Below are 19,271 nucleotides of genomic sequence, written 5' to 3' on the forward strand. Positions count from 1 at the left end.
TTTCTGAGAGAGAACAGCAGCGACCCAGTCCTGCGGCAAAGGGGGCAGTAACAGCGCAACAGCGAGAGATGGGACAGAGCGGGGCAGGAGTTCCCCTCCCTGCACTGTCAGTGCCTCCTGCAGCTTGCCTTTAACCAAGCCAGAGCGGAATGAGCTGACTTGCTGCTCTCTTAGCCAGAGGTTTCAAAGCAGTCAAAAAAATTTTTTTTTCTTTTTTTTTTTAAAGTCAAGCATTGCTTAGTGCTTAATGTGATTGTTGTATTTGCTTGTAGGGAGGCAAAGAAGGTCACCAGCACAGACCGGTGGCTGCCGCTCAGCCCGGCCGTGGTGCCAGCTGCAGCCGCGGCCCCGGGGCACCCAGAGCCCCGCGGGTGAGGTGGGGGCGAGCGCAGCTCCGGCTCCTGCCCCCGCGGAACTGAGACGAGATCAGAAATAACCATTCCTGCTTTTTCATGCAAAAACTTTAATGGTAGCACAACAGCTTCTACAGGATGGAATAATGCACGTCTGGCTCTGAAAATGTCATCAAGACCCGTATTTTCCACCCATTGACCTCCACCAGGCTAGCGAGCGAGTTTTATAGAGCGCTCATGCCGCAACTCGGCTCTGCCGCTTACACTTCCAGGTACAAGGTGCAGTAATCCACTTGTCTCCAGTTAACTTCTTAATTAATCTACAGGTTACAGACCTAAACTGCAGTTTTATAAACTTAGATAAGTAAACTTTTGAGAACTTAAAATATTTTTAAACCATTGTTTTTCAGTTACAGAAATACAAAATAAATATTTTGAAGATTATTACAAACCAGAAAATTAATATCTTTGTTTATTGACTTTTTTCTTCTCCTTAGTAGTACGATAAATTGAAAAAGCCTTTTTAAAAAATGAACTTCACATCATGGAAAAAATATTAAGCATCACTGAATTTGTACAAGTATCTCCAAACAATAAAGTAAATATATGTATTCTATTTTTTTTCCTACCCATCACCAAATAAGAAACGATTATATATCTTACTGTTTCTAAACATGTGCATGTAAAAATAGTCATTTCTCTTTTCTTATTTATAGTAACATGGCAGTAACATTTCACTGTAATGTTTCCTGGGCTCAATGCAGAAAGTAGGCAACAAAATTCACTGGTCTGTTACGCAGGTGACCCCGGTAAATCACTATCCATTGATCCTTACTGTCTCCAAAATGTATTCAGGCTGGAAGTTTGGTATTAACAGATCTTTTGTCTGCTTTTATTAAGTGTATAGTCTTCATCAGTGCGACCGCTGTTCGGTGCCCTGTGTGCCAGACCAAGCGGAGGCCTCTGGTTTCTCCGCAGCTTTCTGTTTGGAGCAGGCGCAGTCGGAGCCATCGCCCGTGAAGCTTCTGCCGACGCGTCCTGCAAGTCCCGGTCACTTCACCGGGGGTGCTGGGTTCTGAGCGCTGGTTTGCCGAGCGTTTGGAAATGTTACCTTTTAAACGGGACGTACTGAGACTTGGGGACGGGACGGGACACATGACTTAAAGTCTATACAGCTATTATTACATTGAATATATGTAGTGGCACAAATGAACCTCAAATATTTGGCAACAAATAAACCTTCCAAAATACTGATAAATGTGCATAGGAACTTGCTCATTCCTGGGCTGCTCTGCTGTTTCCAACCTAAATGTTTTGAGGTCAGATTTGTCCCTTTCACTTTCCTGGAGCTGGGGTGAGGGGGCTCTGCCCCAGGCTGTTTGGGGGAAGGAGATCCCCCTGAGAGGGGGCTTGCCGGGACGGACTGCTTGTGCTCCTGGGCTTTTCTCTCCAGCTATTTTTTTTTTCCTTTTTTTTTTTTTTTCTGAATCTAGCTGAGGTGCTTGGTGCTTTAACTGTTGTGGTTTTGGGTTGGTGGCTTATGAAAAACTAAACAAGATCAAGTCAGGAAATGAAACACGTGGAAATAAGTGTTCATTAGAGCACCTGGTGACTGAGAATATATCACGGCTTGGATGTCTCAATGAGCTACAGCCTTAATGTTTGTTTGTTTGTTTTCTAATGTTTTAGGAAATGACCCATTACTAAAGGGAGAGCAGGGTGGTTGGGAGAGTGAAAGAAGTAAATACTGGTGTTGCACAACGTGGTCTTTCACTAACTTAGTGGTATTGCGATACCTTTTTAAAAGTCCCATGTTCTTGCAATCGTGATCATCTAAGAAAGAAAAAACAAACCCTTGACTTGCATTTATAAAAGAGGAAGAAACTCTTGAGAATGACTGTCAAAGGCTCAGCAACTGGAAGACATAGAAATCACAGCCCAGCAGGGTTTCGTAATTATTGAGCTACCGGTGGCACTTGGGTTTGTCAGACCAATGTGGTTCCAGCCTGCAAAGCCTCGAGCCTGCCCTTGCCCTCTTGAAGTCAACGCTGTTTCCAGTAGCACCTTTCTGTAATTTTTCAGCACGTGACAAGATGTGATCATAAAGGCATTGCATTGCTTTGGATGCAGCATCCTCTTACGTGACTCGTGTCCTCTGACCAAGGAATAACGAGATCCCCTTCACCACAGAGCAGGCGCTGGTCCCCAGGGACGTTTTATAGACCCCAGTCTGGCTACAGTTCTCAGGCTCCTAGGAGAGCAGCCTGCCAGCTTCCCCCTGAGATGGCCGTGCAGAATTCCCTCCTGAGGAGCGCTATCGCCGTTATTTTCCCCAGGGCAGCTGTGGGAGGGAGCCCTTTGGGTGCAGCTCCGGGAGGCTGGGGGGCTCCCCTCACCCCCGTGCCTGAGACGAGTGGTCCACTGTGTGAAGTGTGGGGAGGGAGTTAGTTAATGCTGTTTTGTTACCTCTGCTGCCTTTGTTCGTAATTCATCAGGAAACATGACTGCAGTTCAAGCTCAGGGGGGTAGGTTACTTACTGAAGTGCTCCAAGGTTTCTGCCAGGCTAGGCAGGCAATTAAAGCAGAGCTGATGAATGGTCTGATTCAGCTCCAATTCATTAACTAATCATAAGAAATGAGCAGATAGAAAATAAGCCCAACTCAGGGACTTGAGAGAGGTTCGTTAAGGGTCCCTCTGTCCCCGTGTGCTACCCTGTGTGCTTTTCCAGAGCCCTTTCCCTGCGCTCCCTGACAATGCGATGCTGCAGACGGTCGGAGCCCCAGCAACCGAGTGCCTTTGCATTCAGCCGGGGAGGCAGAGAACAATGTGTTTTCATTACAGAAATGCATTGTGCTGCAGTACAGTTGCAGTTGTATTTTTCCTTTCCCGATGTTGTTTCCTTTGAGCTGGGTCACGGTGAGGCAGGGCTGAACCTGGGCAGTTCAGTGAGCGGGGCCGGGGCCGCTGCAGGGAGCAGCACAGGGGGGGTCCGGCCCTTCCCGGCCTGCTGGAGGAGATGCAGCAGCAGGGGCACGGTGCTGGTGTCCAACCTCTCTTCACCGGGGAAACTGGGCTGAAGAGAGTCTGGAAGAGGGCAAGAGAGGAGGGAAGATAAATATATACGTATGAAAACGAACACACACCCTTAAAGAGCTCACCCACCTCCATGCAGAGCTACCACCCTCCTGCCAACATGTGATGCTCCCTTTACATTGCTAACGATAAAAAAAAAAATAAAAAAAAAAAATAAATTGAGAGCAGCCAGAGGACAGACAGGGGTTTGGAGCAGATCTTCATGAGAGATGGAGTGCGCTTCTGGTCCCCAGCCCAGAGCTGAACCAAGAAAATGCTGTTTGTCTGTGCTCCAGGCTCTCCCTGTGTGGCTGTTCTGCTCACAGAACAGAGGTGATTAGAGTAATTGTTCCAGAAGAGACATTTCTGGTCTGCTGCACTCAGAGAATTGCTCCTGGCAGACCCCGTGGATGTTTCCCCTGCTGTGATCAGCCTTCCCGTGTGGATGAGGACTGCCTGTGGGGCACTGCCTTGCTCAGCGCGTGTGACACAGCTGCAGGTTAGCTCCCATTGGGGGTTCCCCTTTAGGCTGGGTTTTGGGGAGAGAGCTCTTGAGCCCTCCCTCCTTTTGCCTGCAGTGTTCCTCAGTGAAAAACTCCAGTCCAGATGCTGCACCCCACCATTTTGCACTGGGCTGCAGGATTAAACCAGTGGGAGGTAGGTGTGTGGCTGGGAGTGCTGGGTGCTGCCAGTAAGATGCTTATTGGAGCTGCTGCTTTAAAATGTGTCCTGTTTTCAGCTCTTTCTTCCTGCACATTGTGGATACATTTAGGGAACTTATCACCATAGCATCAAAGCACTGAAATACCCTGTGCAACAAACTCTGAAATCTGTCCCAAAATAGATTCCTGCTTTTTTTACCAAGGCACCAATTTCATTGTCAGTGCTTCCTTTCCCTCTTGGTGCCTGTGACTCTGTGCGTGTGTGCACACACGGGCACAAGTGCCAGAGCTTTTTCTCTCCCCATCAGCCCAACGCTGTCACGTGTTGCCATAACGCAGTGGGTCAGCTCTGGGGGAGATCTGTGGTGCTTTTGGTGTTTTTGTGTTAAGTCTCCAGTGCCGTGTAATGGGCTGAGCAGTTTTACAAGCTTCCCTGTGTGCATGGGTCTGTGAAACCTCACTGCTGTTTATCTTGGTGGAAGAGGGTGGCTTTGCTCCATGAAAGGCAATGTTCTGAGCTGACAACGTTATGAGCAGCATCCAGCTGTTGTGAGCGCGGATGTTCAGACTTTATGGCTTATTAAGTCTTAAGGCATGCTGAGCACCTTTGGATTTTCCTGATGCTCACGGTGTCTGCTGAGGCTTGGCTTAGTGCACCTGACAAATCGGCTGATGCTGTGCTTCCTCCCCCCTGGGCTTTGGTGGCAGGACTGAGGCATGAGGAAGGGGCCCACAGGCAGCTCTGCAGGTGTCCTTCTCTTTTTCTCTTTTTGCAGCCCCAAACAACTTCAGATTCTTCCTTGTTGCCCGCCTCTTGTGGGAGCCCTCCCCACGTGCAGATTAAATTTACAAGGTGACTTCAGCGTACATCTCTGCCTGAGGCCCCAGGGAGCTCCCGTTCGCTGTTTTCTCCTTGTCGCTCGCGTTCAAACACCTCTCTGCATGCAGGTTGTGCTGAGCCCCCGGGCGTCTGCAGTCACTGGTGCGCTCCCTGCTCTCGAGGAAGGCTCCTTTTGAGGTCCTGATGGAACGGGCTCTGGGGTCTCGCAGGGCAGAGCTAATTGCTGGCAACAGGCGAGGATCTCAGATCAGAGCTGCTGCAGGCTCCCCAGGCACTGCCTCGCTGCTGGCTCTCGAGGGACCCCGTGCTCTGCTGGTCCTGGCGGGCTCGAGGCTGCCTCTTGCTGCCGGGTGTAGAAGCCCACCCAGGAGGGGCAGCAGGCACCAGCAGGCGCCCCCGCTCTGTGAGCAGCACCAACAGGGCCCCTGTGTTAGGCTGGGCTCTGCTGTGCTAGCAGGAGGTGAGGATGCTCCTTTTTGGGGGCAGTAAAATGCAGCTGTTCCTCTTGCTTCCCTACGTGTGCTGTCCCTTCTCAGCACTGAGCTGAGCTTCACATTTCCTTCCCATTTCTCCTCTTTGGCAGTATTTCTACCTGCATAATTAACTCTCACGTGTAGCTCCAGCCACCCATGCCACTGTCTTGAACGAGTCTCAGGGAGGTCAGCTGGCGAAACGCATTGGATGCTTCATCAGCATGTTACAGTGAGGTCACACCAAGCCACCAGGCCTTTCAGCAGCATGCACCAAGTGATGGTTGGAGCCAGGCGTGAGCCGGCAGCCCCTCCTTCCCCTCCACACTAACTATAAATTACCGACTGGGACGATCCTGGACATACTTAATGCAATTCTGTTTATTTCTGACCGTGGCTGGGAGAAGCGCAGTTGTTCTTGGTTATAGAGACAATGTATGAGGCTTTCTGGTTTAGTTTTAAAGGGTTGAGAGGAAACTCCAGCGAAGAGCTGCCATTTTCTCTGCGCTGTTCAGTTCTCACTGAAATGGCATTGCTAAGAGCTGTCTTCACCCTCTTACTGCCACTTGCACCACCTTTTATACCTGGGAAAAGTGCACATTTTCAGTTTGTCAGGATTTTTCTGCAGGACCTTAAATGGTGACAGACAGCAGCAGGCAAAGAACTTATCAGTACCACTGGTTATTTCTGTGCTACTGAAAATCCCTTCTTGGGGAGAAGCCAGCTTCCTGCTTCACAAACAGAAAAGGCCTGAAAGAGCAAAAAACAGGGTCTGTGGGCTAGTAGAGGCTTTTATCCATTTCCTTTCCTTAATTCCAGAAGAAAACCTCCTCCAAGGCACAGCCTCAGAGAGTTTCGATCCACCAGCAGAGTTAATTCTGTAGGTTCTGTATGCGATTAACCAAGGGTGTGATTTTACAGCGGTTTTGGAAGAAGCACAGCTGCTGCTGTTAGGAGCTGCTAGGAGATCTAATGTCTGTTTGTTGTGGCTCAGGTGGGAATCGGTGGTCTCTAAACCAGCAATGAAAGCAAGGTGTGAGAGCCAAAACCTGCTGTGCAGCAGCCTGCCGGGCGCTGCTGGCTTGCCTGTGCGCTCCCAGGGGGGTAGCTGCAGGGCTGGGCTGGGGCTGGGGCTGCCCCGGCAGAGGGGTGCTCTGTACTGGGGGAGCGCCGAGTCCTGCTCTCTGCTCCTTGGACGATGTTTCAGGCATCCTAATGTAGGCTCAAACCCAAGAATCCCATTTAGGGTGTTTACAAAAGCAATATCCAAATGGGTGGGTGGTGAAATTGGAGTAAGCTCGTGGCCAGCTGGGAAGAGGCTGTCAGGTAGCTAGAGGAAACCAAGGGATGAGGAGAAGCAAGATTCAGTACCCTCGTCTGCACAGCCTAAGTGGATGTCGTGAGGCCATGTCCCTTTCTATTGTCCCTTTCCTCAGCAAATCACCTTTTAAACTATTTTCTGAGTTACAGCTCCTGGGCTAAGACCAGAGAGAAAAGCAAGCAACCGACCTAACAAAAAACCCGAGTGAAAGCCCCTCAGAAGGGAACGCGAGCATCCAGCTAGAAGCTGACTGATTTTGATTTATGGTTTCTTTATCCTGCAGAAGTAGGAAGGTAATGAACCACTGTTTTGATCTCTGTGGGTTTTCCTGTGGCAGTGAGGAGATCAAAACAAGTTTAACTGTTTCTGATACCTGTGTGCTTTCTTCCCTCTCCTGCTCCTTCCCCGACTCTCCTACAGGCAGCCCTATGCCGTGCCGAGGAACGCTGGCTTCGTGTTGCCCTAAGCCCAGCTCCCCGCTGCTCTGCGCAGGTCCCCATGGGGGTCCCGCAGCCCAGCCCGGGGCCGTGATGCCCAGCCGGCTGGGGCAGGGACAGCCGCTGCCCTGTGGGGCTCCTGAGCTCTCAGCTGGGCCCAGGTGCTGGCAGCACGGCCCATGGGGAAAATTCCCTGGCAAGGAGGGGTGTGAGCGGGTGGGACGGGGAGGCACATCGCGGGGGGACACAGCGCGCTGCGGGGCTTACCGTCAGTTTGCAGAGACGCTGCTGTAGCTCTTCCTGATGGGGAAGGTCAGCTGGCCTGAGAGGTCCAGCGATGCCGCCTTTGGGTGCAGCACCCTGCGTGGGTGCAGGGGGCTGGTGCCGAGCCGGGGTGAGGGCAGCGCTGGCAGCTCGGGGCCTGGTGGGCTCCCCTCGGGCAGCGGGGGCTCCACCACGGGTGCCGGCTCCGTCCTGCTGCGGGGCAGGCGCGGGGAGGGCTGCAGGCTGTGCCGCTTGGGCGGCGGGGGGCTGTGGTTCTGGAACCTCACCGTCTTCACCTGCTGCAGTGAGAAGGGAAACACGTCACCACGGGGAAGCGGGAGGCTTGCTGGGGACGCTGTGGTCCCCCCTGAGCTCCCAGGGCTGCCCCCTCGGGGTCTGTGCAGTGACTTGCCCTTTGGGTGCCCCGGGAGGGGAGAGCTGTCAGCAGGGTGATGATGGGGTGTCTGCCTTTTTACCCAGGCAATGTCGCTCCGGCTGACAATGGGGAGAGAAATCTCCATTCCAGGTGGCTCAGCCAGTGATGTGAGGAAGATTTGGGGGCACACCAGAGTGCTGCACAGCCCGGCCCAGTGAAGGTCTGACATCCAGGTCTGGCATCTGCTCATTTGATACCAGACTCCTGGTGACCTCTGTGGGATTTGTGCCTCATTTAAGACCTCAGAAACTCTCAAAATTTGATCACGACCAATGTTCATTCATTCACTCCGAAGGAGACCCTGCAGCCCCCGGCCTTTCCAAAGGGCTTAATTTGAACAGCAGAGTCAGCAACACCACTACCTGATCACTTAATGCAGGTATGGATCCTGCTGATTTCTATCAGGAAGAAAACTGGTGAGAAGGGAGCGAAGCCCGTCAGGGACTGGGGCCATGGCCAGTGCTGGGCTGACACCAGCTGTGGGTCCCTAGGGGGCTGTGAGGTCCCCCCCGCTGTACCTTTTCGGTGCTGTTCCGGGAGGTGTCTGGTTTCACCAGGATGGACGGTGGAGCTGATGCAGGCGGCTTTGGGGCTGGCTCACTCTTTGCTGGAGGGTCTTTGGCATCCAGGATCACTGAGCTGCAGACAGAAGGCGTTCTGCTTTCCCCTCCTCTGACCACAAGCAGTGGTGAAGCATCGTGGGAGAAGTTTGGCCTCATTCCTGCCTCAGCCACGCCAGCTCCAGGAGGGATGCTGTGCGGCTGGGCGCTGATGTGCTGATAGAGCTGAAACTGCAGCGGGCGCACCGCGGCCGTGGGAGGACGCCGCAGGGAGCCGGCAGCCTGCACGGGGCCCCCTGGCTGCCCCGGCCTCTGCAGGGACCCATCTGGGGAGCAAGAGCCACGGGAGGGGGTGAGTTAACAGGAATGCGGTGGGTCCCGAGAGGAAGACAACAGCAAAGCAAAGAGCAGAAGTGAGCAGTGGTTCTGTATCAGCAGCCCTGTTCACAGGCTGGTCCTTGCCTCCCCAAGCCCTGTGCTGGGCAGAGACCCTCATTGGGAAGTACCTGCGGTGGGGAGGCAGCACGTCCCTGTGGGTCTGGGCACCTTCTGCCGTTTTTTTTTTTTTTTTTTTTTTTTTTTTCTGAACAAGCAAGAACTGTAAGCACAAGCCCTTACGCCTGAGCCGTCCTCACAGTGCTCGTGGTTTGGTGCTGTTTGTTGTTCCCACTTTGGCTGCTCCGTCTGATACCTGCTTTCCAGGCTGCAGTGCTGGAAGTCGCACACTTTATTTCTTCTGCAGCGTCTTGCTGTTTGCAAGATTGATTTTTTAAACAGAGCCACCACAGGGGAAGGACTCCTTTGCAGTAAAATAACTTTTAAGATAAATCCAATTTTGAGTCTAAAACCACTGACAATAGTTCTTGCAAATGAGCCTCACCCCTGCCAGTGACACTGCCTATCTCTAGCCGGCAGCTCCGCCTGGAAGTATCGGGGAGTACGCCAGAGTTGCTCAAATAGACTTGGAAATATATTCCAGAGCAGCATGTATGGTCTGAAGATAAACCCCACCAGTCTCATGGGAAAGCGTTTAACCAACTGAGCTCTGAATAAGCTTTCAAAAAGAGTTTTTCTTTGCCAACTCAAAAAAAAGGAATCACCAGAATGACCACAGCTGGGGAAAGCCCGCAGTGCTTTCATGGGGCGCTGCCAGCCTGGCAGGAGCATTTGCTCGGGCATCCCCTGCAGCCCGGGCACGTGGGACCAGTGGCTGCAGGGCTGCGTTGGCTGGCAGCAGGGCTGACCACGGAGTGACCCCTGCTCCTTATCTTTGTGAAGTATCCTTTCTCACCTTCAGCCTAGTCATGATTTTATGCACCCTGGATATTTCCAAGCTGAAAAATTTTGACTCCTACAATGACACAGCTGAGTTTTACTCTCTTGTTCTGAGTTCCTTTCTTAATAATTCCTGCTTCAAATAACATTTCAAATTAACCTTTTTAAATTGCTTCTGAGCATGGAGTTGGAGCTCTCAGAGTCATCTGTGACAACTCCAAAATCCCTCTCTAGAGGGACGCAAGTAATTTAGGGCCCAGTGCTGTGTGTGCATAATTAGGGCTTATTCTTCTCCACATCCCTGTATGGATGTTTCAGCCACCGCTCTAGCTCCCCGTGATGCTTGGTGTTGTGAAATTATCTCGTGGATCTTTGCAGCCCACCTCAGACACGACCGTGCTGAAAGCCCCAACAGCAGTGGCAAACTTCGCATCCCCGTCCCCGTGCCTGATGCCAGCCGCGCTCCGTGTGGGCGCTGCTCACGGCTGTCCCCAGGGGCCCGCGAGCGAGCTGCTCTGCGCAGCGCTGGTGGAAGCTTTTTGGCCGTCCACTGTGCTCAGCAGCCACCTGTTTAGGCACTCCAGCTCCTTCAGGGAGCTCAGGCTTGTTGAAAAGACTGCTCTGATTCCCCTTTCCCCTGCCATGTGCAAGGTTTCCCTGCCTATCCACTGATTCCACTTAGGGACCGATCATATTATCTCAGTACAGTTCACCTTTAGCTCGCTGGCACTTGTTTCACTTACTTTGACGGCCAGCCCTTTGCTTGGCACCCCGTAATGCTCAGGGCCCCTCCCAGCCCCCTGGCAGCACCCCCGGCCCCGCACTTACTCTTCCTGGTGCTGCCGCGGCCGCGCCGCAGCGACGCCTGCCCCGTGCCCCCCAGCCCCGCGCTCCTGCCGGGCGAGGGCACGGGCACGGGCAGCGCAGCCACCTTCAGCGGCCGGCTCTGCCGCTGGCCGCTCTCCGAGATGCTCCCCTGGGAAGAGAGCGAGGAGGTCGACAGCGTCCACGAGGCGTACAGGGAAGGCAGCTTCGAGTCGGAGAGGCTGGGCTTCCTGCTGGCAAGGGAGAAGGAAGGTGTGAGCTGGCGTTCAGAGGCTTTCCATAAGGAAAGGAGCAGTTGGTCTCAAACGTGAACTCGGTGGGTTTAAGTGCTCCTGCACTGCTCCTGTGCCAGGGTTTTGGTGGAAAACACTACAGATGGCACAGGTGGTTCAGGAGGGTGGAATATAGTGCCCGGATCAGTGGTTGAAGCACATTTGAGGCTCGTTGGGGTGTCTGAGCTGTGCTCTCCACTGCTTGTTCTGCTCCGTTTATCAGTGAGGTGGGGCCGTGGTGTTATCGGAGCTACGCTGTGAGCTGTGACATGAGCTGGGGGGGTGCAGGTGAGCCACCAGTGTGGGTGCACGGAGGGCAGCGCAAGGACCCGAGCAGCACTGGGACTTCTGGTTCTAACTGGGAGATTGGGCAGAACAGAACATAAACAGGGAGCGAGGAGCTGAGAGGAAGATGAACCAAAAGTGAACCAAGGAGCACCAAGGAGCACCTTGGAGATCAAGTAAGTTTTGGATTGACATCAGGATGCTCTGGAGAGGCAGAGGCTGAGATCCCCTTGGTCTTCTGATAGCAGTTACTCAGAACAAGGCAAAGTTGCTCACGAGGGAAGGAGGGGATCTGTTTTGTCCACCTCACAAGGAAAATGGGGAGAGGGAATGCTGGCTCTGGGCTGGGGACAAGCAAGGCACTGGGCGCTACTTTTCTAAATAACAATGTGGTAATCTGCAAAGAGGCTTCTTGGCTCATCCCCATGCTTTCTGTTTCAGACCCAGCACTGCATTTCTAAGCTCTTTGTCATGTCTTTGCCGAACCTGAGCAAATATCAGGGGAACTGAGGGCACAGGCAATTTTTTCCCTCACCGATATTGCATATTTTAATTATTGCTCTTTCTAATGCATGTTTGTTTAGTTAGATCAGCGGCTTCTAGCATTTAAATGCCTGCTCTAAAGACAGTATTTTGATGCTGAGAGCCTTCAGCTTATAGTTTCCCTTCTGGCAGAAAAAAGAAGAGTGGTGTCATCCAAAATGAACAAAGGCGAGTCTGAGACCAGACCAGCTGCTGCTCAGCCTGGCTCCCAGACTCATCACCGTGTGGTGGCACCTGCAGGTCTCTGCCCAAGCTCCTGGCCTGAATTAATCAGCCGTGTGAGAAGATAGAGATGTCCCTGCCAATATCCCAGATTTAAAACCAGCAGACGAAGGCTGAGCGCACCATTGGTGTCTTTAGGCTGTGTGCCACCCCGGGGCAGTGCTGCTGAACCCATCAGCTGCCTGACTTCTCCCTGCACCAGCCCCTGGGTGTCGGGGGGAGATGTGATTCCCACATAGCGCACGCAGCCAGGCAGGTGTGCAGAGAAATAAAGAGCAGTGGGAGGTGTCCCTCCCATGGCAGGGGGTTGGAGTTAGATGATCTTTAAGGTCCCTTCCAACCCAAACCGCCCTACAATTCTGTCATCACAGCCCCGCGAGCGGTCACAGGCTGTTATCAGTGCTGCAGGAATCCCGTGCCGTGATTCCACCGTGGGGGGACGAGAAGGCACAGCATCCTACACGTGACCCGCCCCTCTCCACGTGTCTCTGTTCCATATAAGAGAAATCAGACCTGAAAAGAGGAGCGACGTAGTTGCTGGGGAAGATGCCCACTCTCCCCGTGACCAGCGACATGCCCCGCAGCCAGCCGTCGTGGTACTTCCCAAAGATGCGGACCCCTTCTCCTTTCTGCAGCTCCAGCTCGTCCGGCCCGTGAGCCATGTAGGAGTGCAGAGCCACGCACCTGGGGAGGCAAACGGGGGGTGAAGGGAGGGAAGGCAGCCTGCAGAGAAGCCACTGCCTGCATGCGAAGTGCCTGGAGCACGTCCCGAAGTGCCTGGTTTTAGCCGTGCTGAAGAGGTGATGCTGCGGGGTCTGGGTGAGAGGCTGTCTGCCTGAAGCCTCCTCAGCCAGCGCTTGCACCAAGTCTTTGGGTGTTGCTGGTACTGTGGAGAGAACGCGCAGGGAAGAAACAGCCTGTAACTTTAGGCCAAAGGGGATATGAATAAAAGAAAAGCCAGCAGGAATGAAGAACAAAGCAGATCTCATCAATGGCTTCTGTCCCAGAAGAGCCAGCCAAGCCAGCCACGGGCGACAAGCAGGCATCGGGGAGGAGAAGGCTGCTGTCCTGACACAGCAGCTGCTCCATTGAAACAACTGGTTAGGGACCAACGGGGGCCTGTCCTGAGGCAAGGCACCCTGGAAGAGTGCAGCATGGTGCCCTGCCCAGGCGATAGCGTCAGGAATGTGTTCTGCCTTTGAAGCACCCGGTGAGCAAGAGGCCCTGCGACTGCTTGCCCTGAGCATCCTCTGGAGGCGCGGGAGGCAGCCACCCCGCGGAGGCAGCGCCAGTGCTTGAAGCCCGTCCTCCTCGCTCCCCTTGTCCTGCCACGACTGTGCAGAAACATGCTGGGACCCCAGTCACTGACACTGGGGGGGGGGGGAGGTTAAGAGAGAAGCAGACGAATGAGGAGGGAGATGGATCTCCTCAGGACTAGTGAGGAAACTGGTCTAGAAATTCATTTGAAATTTCATTTTTCCATGGAGAGGGAGATGTGATCTGCTCCCACTATTACGGACTGTGTGGCAATTAGCAGTTATTTAAAAAAAAAACAAAAACAGGGGACTGTCCAAGACTATCCCATAACTTTTAAAATGGTTTGTTCTCTCTCGCTGTTGTTCAGAACAATCAGCTGACAGTTTGTCTAAAAAAGTCTCAGATAACTTCTGCTGCTGCTACTTGCACAGACCAGACAAAGTTCAGCATAAGGGTGTTCTGACTCTGCAGCGGCTTATTTTATACAGGATTTGTCTTCAGGGGCAGGACAGGCACAGACTGGTTTCATATTGTAGGGTTGAAAAAGGAGCTGTGCAGAACAGGCAGCTGATAAAACGCTAAAATACAATCCTCATTCTGAGAATTATTTGAAGGCTTCAGGAGTGTTCTTATAGTTAGGAATCACTGCGTTTGTGTGCAGCAGTCTTGGATGACCTATGCTAATGCAAGAAAATAGCAAATACCATGAACAGAGAACAGATTTCTAGATATTGCTGATGTGTACAACTGTACCCAAAGGTCTGGCTCAATACTGGGAAGGTGCTAATTACCATGTAGACAGCTTGTTGCTATTTGGTTGTTGTTGTGTAGCTTACCACAGTGCCAGGCTGCTGAACCTTATTCAGAGGAAAACAAATAATCACAACATACTTACCTACTAATTTTAACTCTGGGAAACTTTTAAAAGATTGGATCATTCAAAACATTAGTGATCTTCACTGCCTTAGAGTAAATACATAGGCTCACTTAAGGTGTGATTAGTTTCTTAATATTTAAAATTTTTAAATGTACCATTGATAAGTGGGTGAAACTATATATATATATAAATACGTAAGTGAGGTAGTAAGGTGCAAAGATAGTTCACCTGTGGGGGATATAATAATTCAAAAAGATGAGCACAGTAATTTGGAATCTGTCTCAAATCTTTCCAGCAGTATATCTGATTTCTTCCATATCCCCTGATCTCCCTAAAATTAATCTTCAGCTGCCCCAGTATGTCTCTGTGACCTCCTGCTCAGAACTGCCATGGATACTCATGCCTGGATGGGCGCTCAGATTCGGACACACGGCACCCGCGCTCTGCTCTGCCTGCATCTCCTGGCACATGACAGCCTCAGGCAGGGCTGGCTCAGCTCAGGTGAAGGTACAGGACATAGCACAACACCCCGGTGTTCGTTTCCTTACGTACATGTTGGCTGACAGGTGGTGCTGCAGGTGGGGGAGAGTGACAATGGCTGCTGAGTGCCCCAGCGATCCTGAAGCGGGATAGTAAGATGCACTGACCTGCAGGGAGAAAGAAAACCACTGTTAGTCTGCGTATAGGCTTATTTTAGCCACTGGGAGAGCGACTGAAAGCATTTAATAGGCCTCACCCATGCTTCCAAAAAAACGAAGAAAAAAAGACACAGTCTTAAAGAGAGGATTTCTGTTGGCCTGTGGCTCTGAGGAGCACCGTGTAATGGTGGATCTAGAGGGGACAACTGATTCAAGCGTAACCCTGCCTAGCAGCAATTACTTGCTCCTCTTGATATCTCCAGAAGATTGCAGGGAATGGAATGAGTATCTCAGTGTATTACATAGGAGACAATTGCCTGGCTCCATGCCCTGGTCTACATGGCAAGTAATGCTGGCTGTTGGTCTCAGTCTCAGCAGTGGAGCTGCAGGTGCACAAGAAGAGGGTTGGTGTGCACCATCCATCTGCCATGCAGCCACGGACCCGCTGCTGGAGGGGTCTTCTGGCTCAGCTGGTCCCTTCCCTGCCCGAAGCTGCACTGGCTTCGGTACAGGGTCAACTAGGGTACATGCCTTTGACTTTTTTACAAAGACATTTCAGGTGTGAGAGGAGTTGAAAAAAAGTCCAAAATGTAGTAGGAGGACTTGTGGTCCTTCTGATTTAACACTGACACACTTTCCAGGGTGCAGCTCGGTGGGGCTGGTGGAGCTTCTCCCACTCTGTAAGCAAGGAGCTCAGCTTTCCCTCTCCCCGTGAGGTTGTCTACCTGTGTCCAATGCACTTACACCCCCTGTGTGCATTGTTAAAATGAGGACGAGTTCCCTGAAGCAAATAAAGAAACAAGGCATTGAGCAGACAAATATCATGTCTATGTGTAAGTGGGATATGTCTAGATTTGCTGTTGCAGCTCTTGGTGCAGGTTCATCTTTGATTCAGGAAGAAAAAGGAGCTTGGAAAAAAAGCATTTCTGACCCAAACTTTGCTAACCAGGAGGAGACTCACGTCTGCCAGGTGAGGGACTGTATAATCCTTATTCTTTTACTTGTTTACCTCCAGCTGGGACATTGGCATTATCTAAAACCTCAAAAAATACAGCCTTCACCCCAGTGATCCTTTAATAATTGTTATTAAAGCTGTTTACCATGTCCGTGGCTGAGGAGCTCCACAAGCACTTGCACGTGCATAGCACAGCCCCCTTGGGCGGAGGAGGGAAGCAGCGAGGAGAGCCCCGCGCAGACGGGCGCTTGGCTGGAGCTGCCCCTTCCCCACCGCCCAGCGTGTCCTCCCCTCGCAGGACTCTTCTGTGCTTAAACAAAGAACCTCAGCCCCCTTCTGCTGTTGGAGTTCTGGGTTTAAAACTTTCTTGGGTAACAGCACTGAAGTCCTGCTGCATAACTGCTGCAGGCTTTAGATGTTGAGGACAGATGGACAGATACTGGTTCCCTTTTTCTTTCTACTGTTCTGAAAGAAATCTCTTTCAGATACTTCAGTCTTTGTTCTTGTGCACAAACACAAAAACACAAAATGTGGGATGAGGCCAAGTTATGGGAGAGAAAACATGCTTCAGATGGGGTTCATCAGCTTGAGAGGCTGTGACAGCACTTCCATACTCGGGGCAGTCTGGGTGCTGGTGTGCCCTGCAATGCCAGCCCGTGCTCATTAGCTACCAGCAGCTAACAGATGGCATCTGCTTGCCTTGGGAGAAAACATTTGCTCAGCATGGTGGCTGATTTATCTAGGCCAGTAAAGGAGGACAGGCACAGGTGGGTCAGAGGCTCTCACATACATCCTTCCTCTAGGAAAGGGAACCAGAGAGGTGGTGTGGGAAAAGGCAAAGAGGAAACTAAACATGGATAATGTGAGGGCTGTGATTACCATTTCATTAGTTCAGCAGTTAATTTCAAGGGTTTAGGATAAATAGGATGACCTCTCTGAGGCTAGTAAACTGCTCTTCCATCTCCAGTGTACTCCGCAGGCTGAAGGAAGCTTCCAGATGCAGGGAGCATGACATGGAGATGTTTCGCTCAGCTGCCAGTGCAACGCGGGTTAGCGTTCAGAGCTGCTTGATGGAATGAGCAGTAGAAACGGGTACTGGAGCTACTAGATATGGGAAATGCTAATCCTTTTCCACAAGCATATACAAAAATGCAGATAAAAAAACTCCAATAAACTATATTAGCCAACTATACCGACTAGACAGCATTATTCAGTTAAGGAATTCTGCTGAAGGGCTCAAAGGACGTCACAGGTCTGTGAGCTGCCTCCTGCTCCCTCTCCCCTCTCCTCGGGCTGTGTCCCCTGGCACACGCAGCAGCACCTGCCCCTAGCCAGCAGGCTGGTGGTGGTCCCTGCCGTACCAGGAAGGAAAGGCATTGGCCTGTATCCTGTTGGGAGCTGCAGGACAGCATGCTTTAATGGAAACAGATGTATTTCCTTGCTGCTGCAAACTGATTCAGCAATCAAGGTGTAAGGCCTTTCAAAGAAAACAGAATTTTTCTTGGGAAGGCGGACTCTTCCCTCGCACTTGAAAGTCCAATTATCTTTCAAATGGCAAATGCCAAACAATTTAATCTGAACTTTTTTGATTGGTTTTAGCTGGCTGCCTTGTTTACACGCTCGGCAGGGAGGCAGAGGATTAACTGGAACAAGGACAACGCAATCCCTCTCCTCCCGAGGAGTGGTGCCAGGCAGGGGGCAGCACGTGGCCGTAACACCCTGCACTGCTGCAACGCCTTGCTTGGAGGATCTCCAAGTGCTTTACAAACATTAGGAGATTAGCCAGGTCTCTCAGCCCACAGAGGCGGGGAGGTTTCGTTATCTCTGTCTCACAGACGGAGGCCGAGGCCTATGGCGTGAGGCACAGGCAGCAGTGCTGCCGCCTGGCCCTTGCCGGTGCTGGGCCCTTGCTGGTGCTGGGCCCGTGGGCTCGTCCCTTGGCCACTGGCAAAGCGCGTTGAGGGTGAGGAGTAGCGGTGGCCGGTGCTGGTGCAGGAAGGCCCAGGCTACTGAGCTCACTGCTCTGTGCCACCGTTGCACTCCTCCAGTTTGTGCCCAGTGCCTCTCGTCCTGGTGCCGTGCACAACTGAGCAGAGCCAGGCTCTGTCCTCCCTGCACGTATTTATAGGCACTGATAAGACCCCCCGAGTCTTCTCCAGGCGGAACGGTCCCAGGTCCCTCAGCCTTTCTGCACAGGAAAGGAGGGATAAACCGCGGCCTACTTTGTTCTCGAAACTTGCTCAGCCGGTGATTTCCCTTTCCTTCCCAGTGATGCTCTGTTTGTGAAAGGAATTGTCATGGAACCACCGCCCTGTCAGACATGCACAAGCCACACGAGGCTTTTCCAAAGCCCCAGCACTTACTACCAAGGCTAAACCTCCACAGGAGGCTGCCGCCTGGGCAGACTAGGCCTTGGGACAGCATCAGCTCTCGCCTTTCCCCTTGCTCCTCAGTCCTGCAGCTTCTGTTCTAATCAGGAGGGTTCCCTTATCAGCAACTTCAGCACCGTGGCTGTTCAAGCTGATTACTGTCAGGGAGCTGTATGCGTCCTCAGTGGGATACGACCAGCAGTATCTGGCTGGCAGTTCGTATCGAGGCTTGCACTAGAGTCTCAGATTTCCACCTCAGTCAAATACCGTAACCCAGAGATGGAGATGGAAAGAGGAAAAGATGCAACCTCCATGGCCACGTGCACAGCACATAGATCCCCCCCTAAGTCTGCAGGAGAAAAATTACTGTTTATAAGAAAGGAAATTCAAACCGTTCTAAGGCAACAAGTTAACACATTCACTCTATTGCTTATGCTGTTGACAATAGCTCACGCTGAGACACTTTTGGTAAAATTATATTGGGTTCATGAGACATGATACCATTTCAATTGAATTATAGTTCTATTGTAAGGCTTCATTTCCTCTCACATAAACCAGGATCTAACATCCAAGGCTCTTCACAGGCTATTGCTAAGTACAAAATGCCTGCTGGGTTTTATTGCATAGACACTGAACTACCAGGGGCTGGCTTATTGCTTTATAAAATGTTAGAGCAACCTTGAGTATGAAAGATGCCATATAAATCTAAACAAAACCTTTTTCCTCCCATTTCAGATGATCTGTGAAGATCCTGTATTGAGATCCTTAGTCAGAGTGTGAAGAAGGAATGAAACTCTTTCGCCTCCTAAAATAAGGAGAGGATATAGTCCAAAAGGTCAGTCTACTTTTATTAGCTCAGCCCCTAGTTCAGCTTCTCTCAGCACAGGCTTGGGTTTAGCCTGCCGGCAGGCAGGGGCTCCCTGCTAATTGCCCTCCCGTGGCAGGAGCCATTCATCTGAGAGAGGCAGGCAGCAGGCTGATTGAGGACAGGGCAGCAACCCTGACTGCTTTTCGGGAGGCTTGATATCCCTGCTTAGGAGCAACAGGAGGCTAGACCGCTATTGCAGCAGGTGTCCTAATGCTGCTTTTTGTGAGGAAGGCTGTCCTGCCGACAGCTTGTCTCTGAGGGTTAGAGCAGCACGCTGCCAGCTGCTTACGGGGCTGTGCCTTGGTGCCGGGACCTGGTGGGCTCTGGGCGTGCGGCCCCATTTGCTGCGGGCTGCGCCACATGCGTGGTGCCAGCAGAAACTCTCCGCAGGTGTCCAGCGTCCCCGGATCCACCTGGACCAAACCCCCAGGCAGAGGAAAGGCTGTTACCAGCCGCTGCCTCCCCTGC

General features: G+C 51.8%; 1 protein-coding gene across 3 annotated transcripts in view; it reads right to left on the bottom strand.

Moving 5' to 3' along the window:
- Nucleotides 1-808: 808 nt before the first annotated feature.
- Nucleotides 809-19,271, bottom strand: part of SH3RF2 (SH3 domain containing ring finger 2) — a 36,956-nt gene continuing 18,493 nt past the window's right edge. Inside the window, exons 5-10 of one of the 3 annotated variants that reach the window (XM_068698288.1) lie at nt 14,526-14,620; nt 12,353-12,523; nt 10,521-10,747; nt 8,376-8,743; nt 7,425-7,720; nt 809-3,438 (exon numbers count right to left, since the gene is read on the bottom strand). In XM_068698288.1, the coding sequence (XP_068554389.1) occupies nt 7,427-7,720; nt 8,376-8,743; nt 10,521-10,747; nt 12,353-12,523; nt 14,526-14,620 (1,155 nt within the window). In that variant the 3' untranslated portion in view covers nt 809-3,438; nt 7,425-7,426. Of the gene's footprint in view, nt 3,439-7,424; nt 7,721-8,375; nt 8,744-10,520; nt 10,751-12,352; nt 12,524-14,525; nt 14,621-19,271 lie in introns of all 3 variants that reach the window. The other 2 variants (XM_068698289.1, XM_068698287.1) reach the window with 2 other exon arrangements.

Source organism: Anas acuta, chromosome 14 (assembly GCF_963932015.1).
Source record: "Anas acuta chromosome 14, bAnaAcu1.1, whole genome shotgun sequence".
In the NCBI taxonomy this organism is placed as follows: domain Eukaryota; kingdom Metazoa; phylum Chordata; class Aves; order Anseriformes; family Anatidae; genus Anas; species Anas acuta.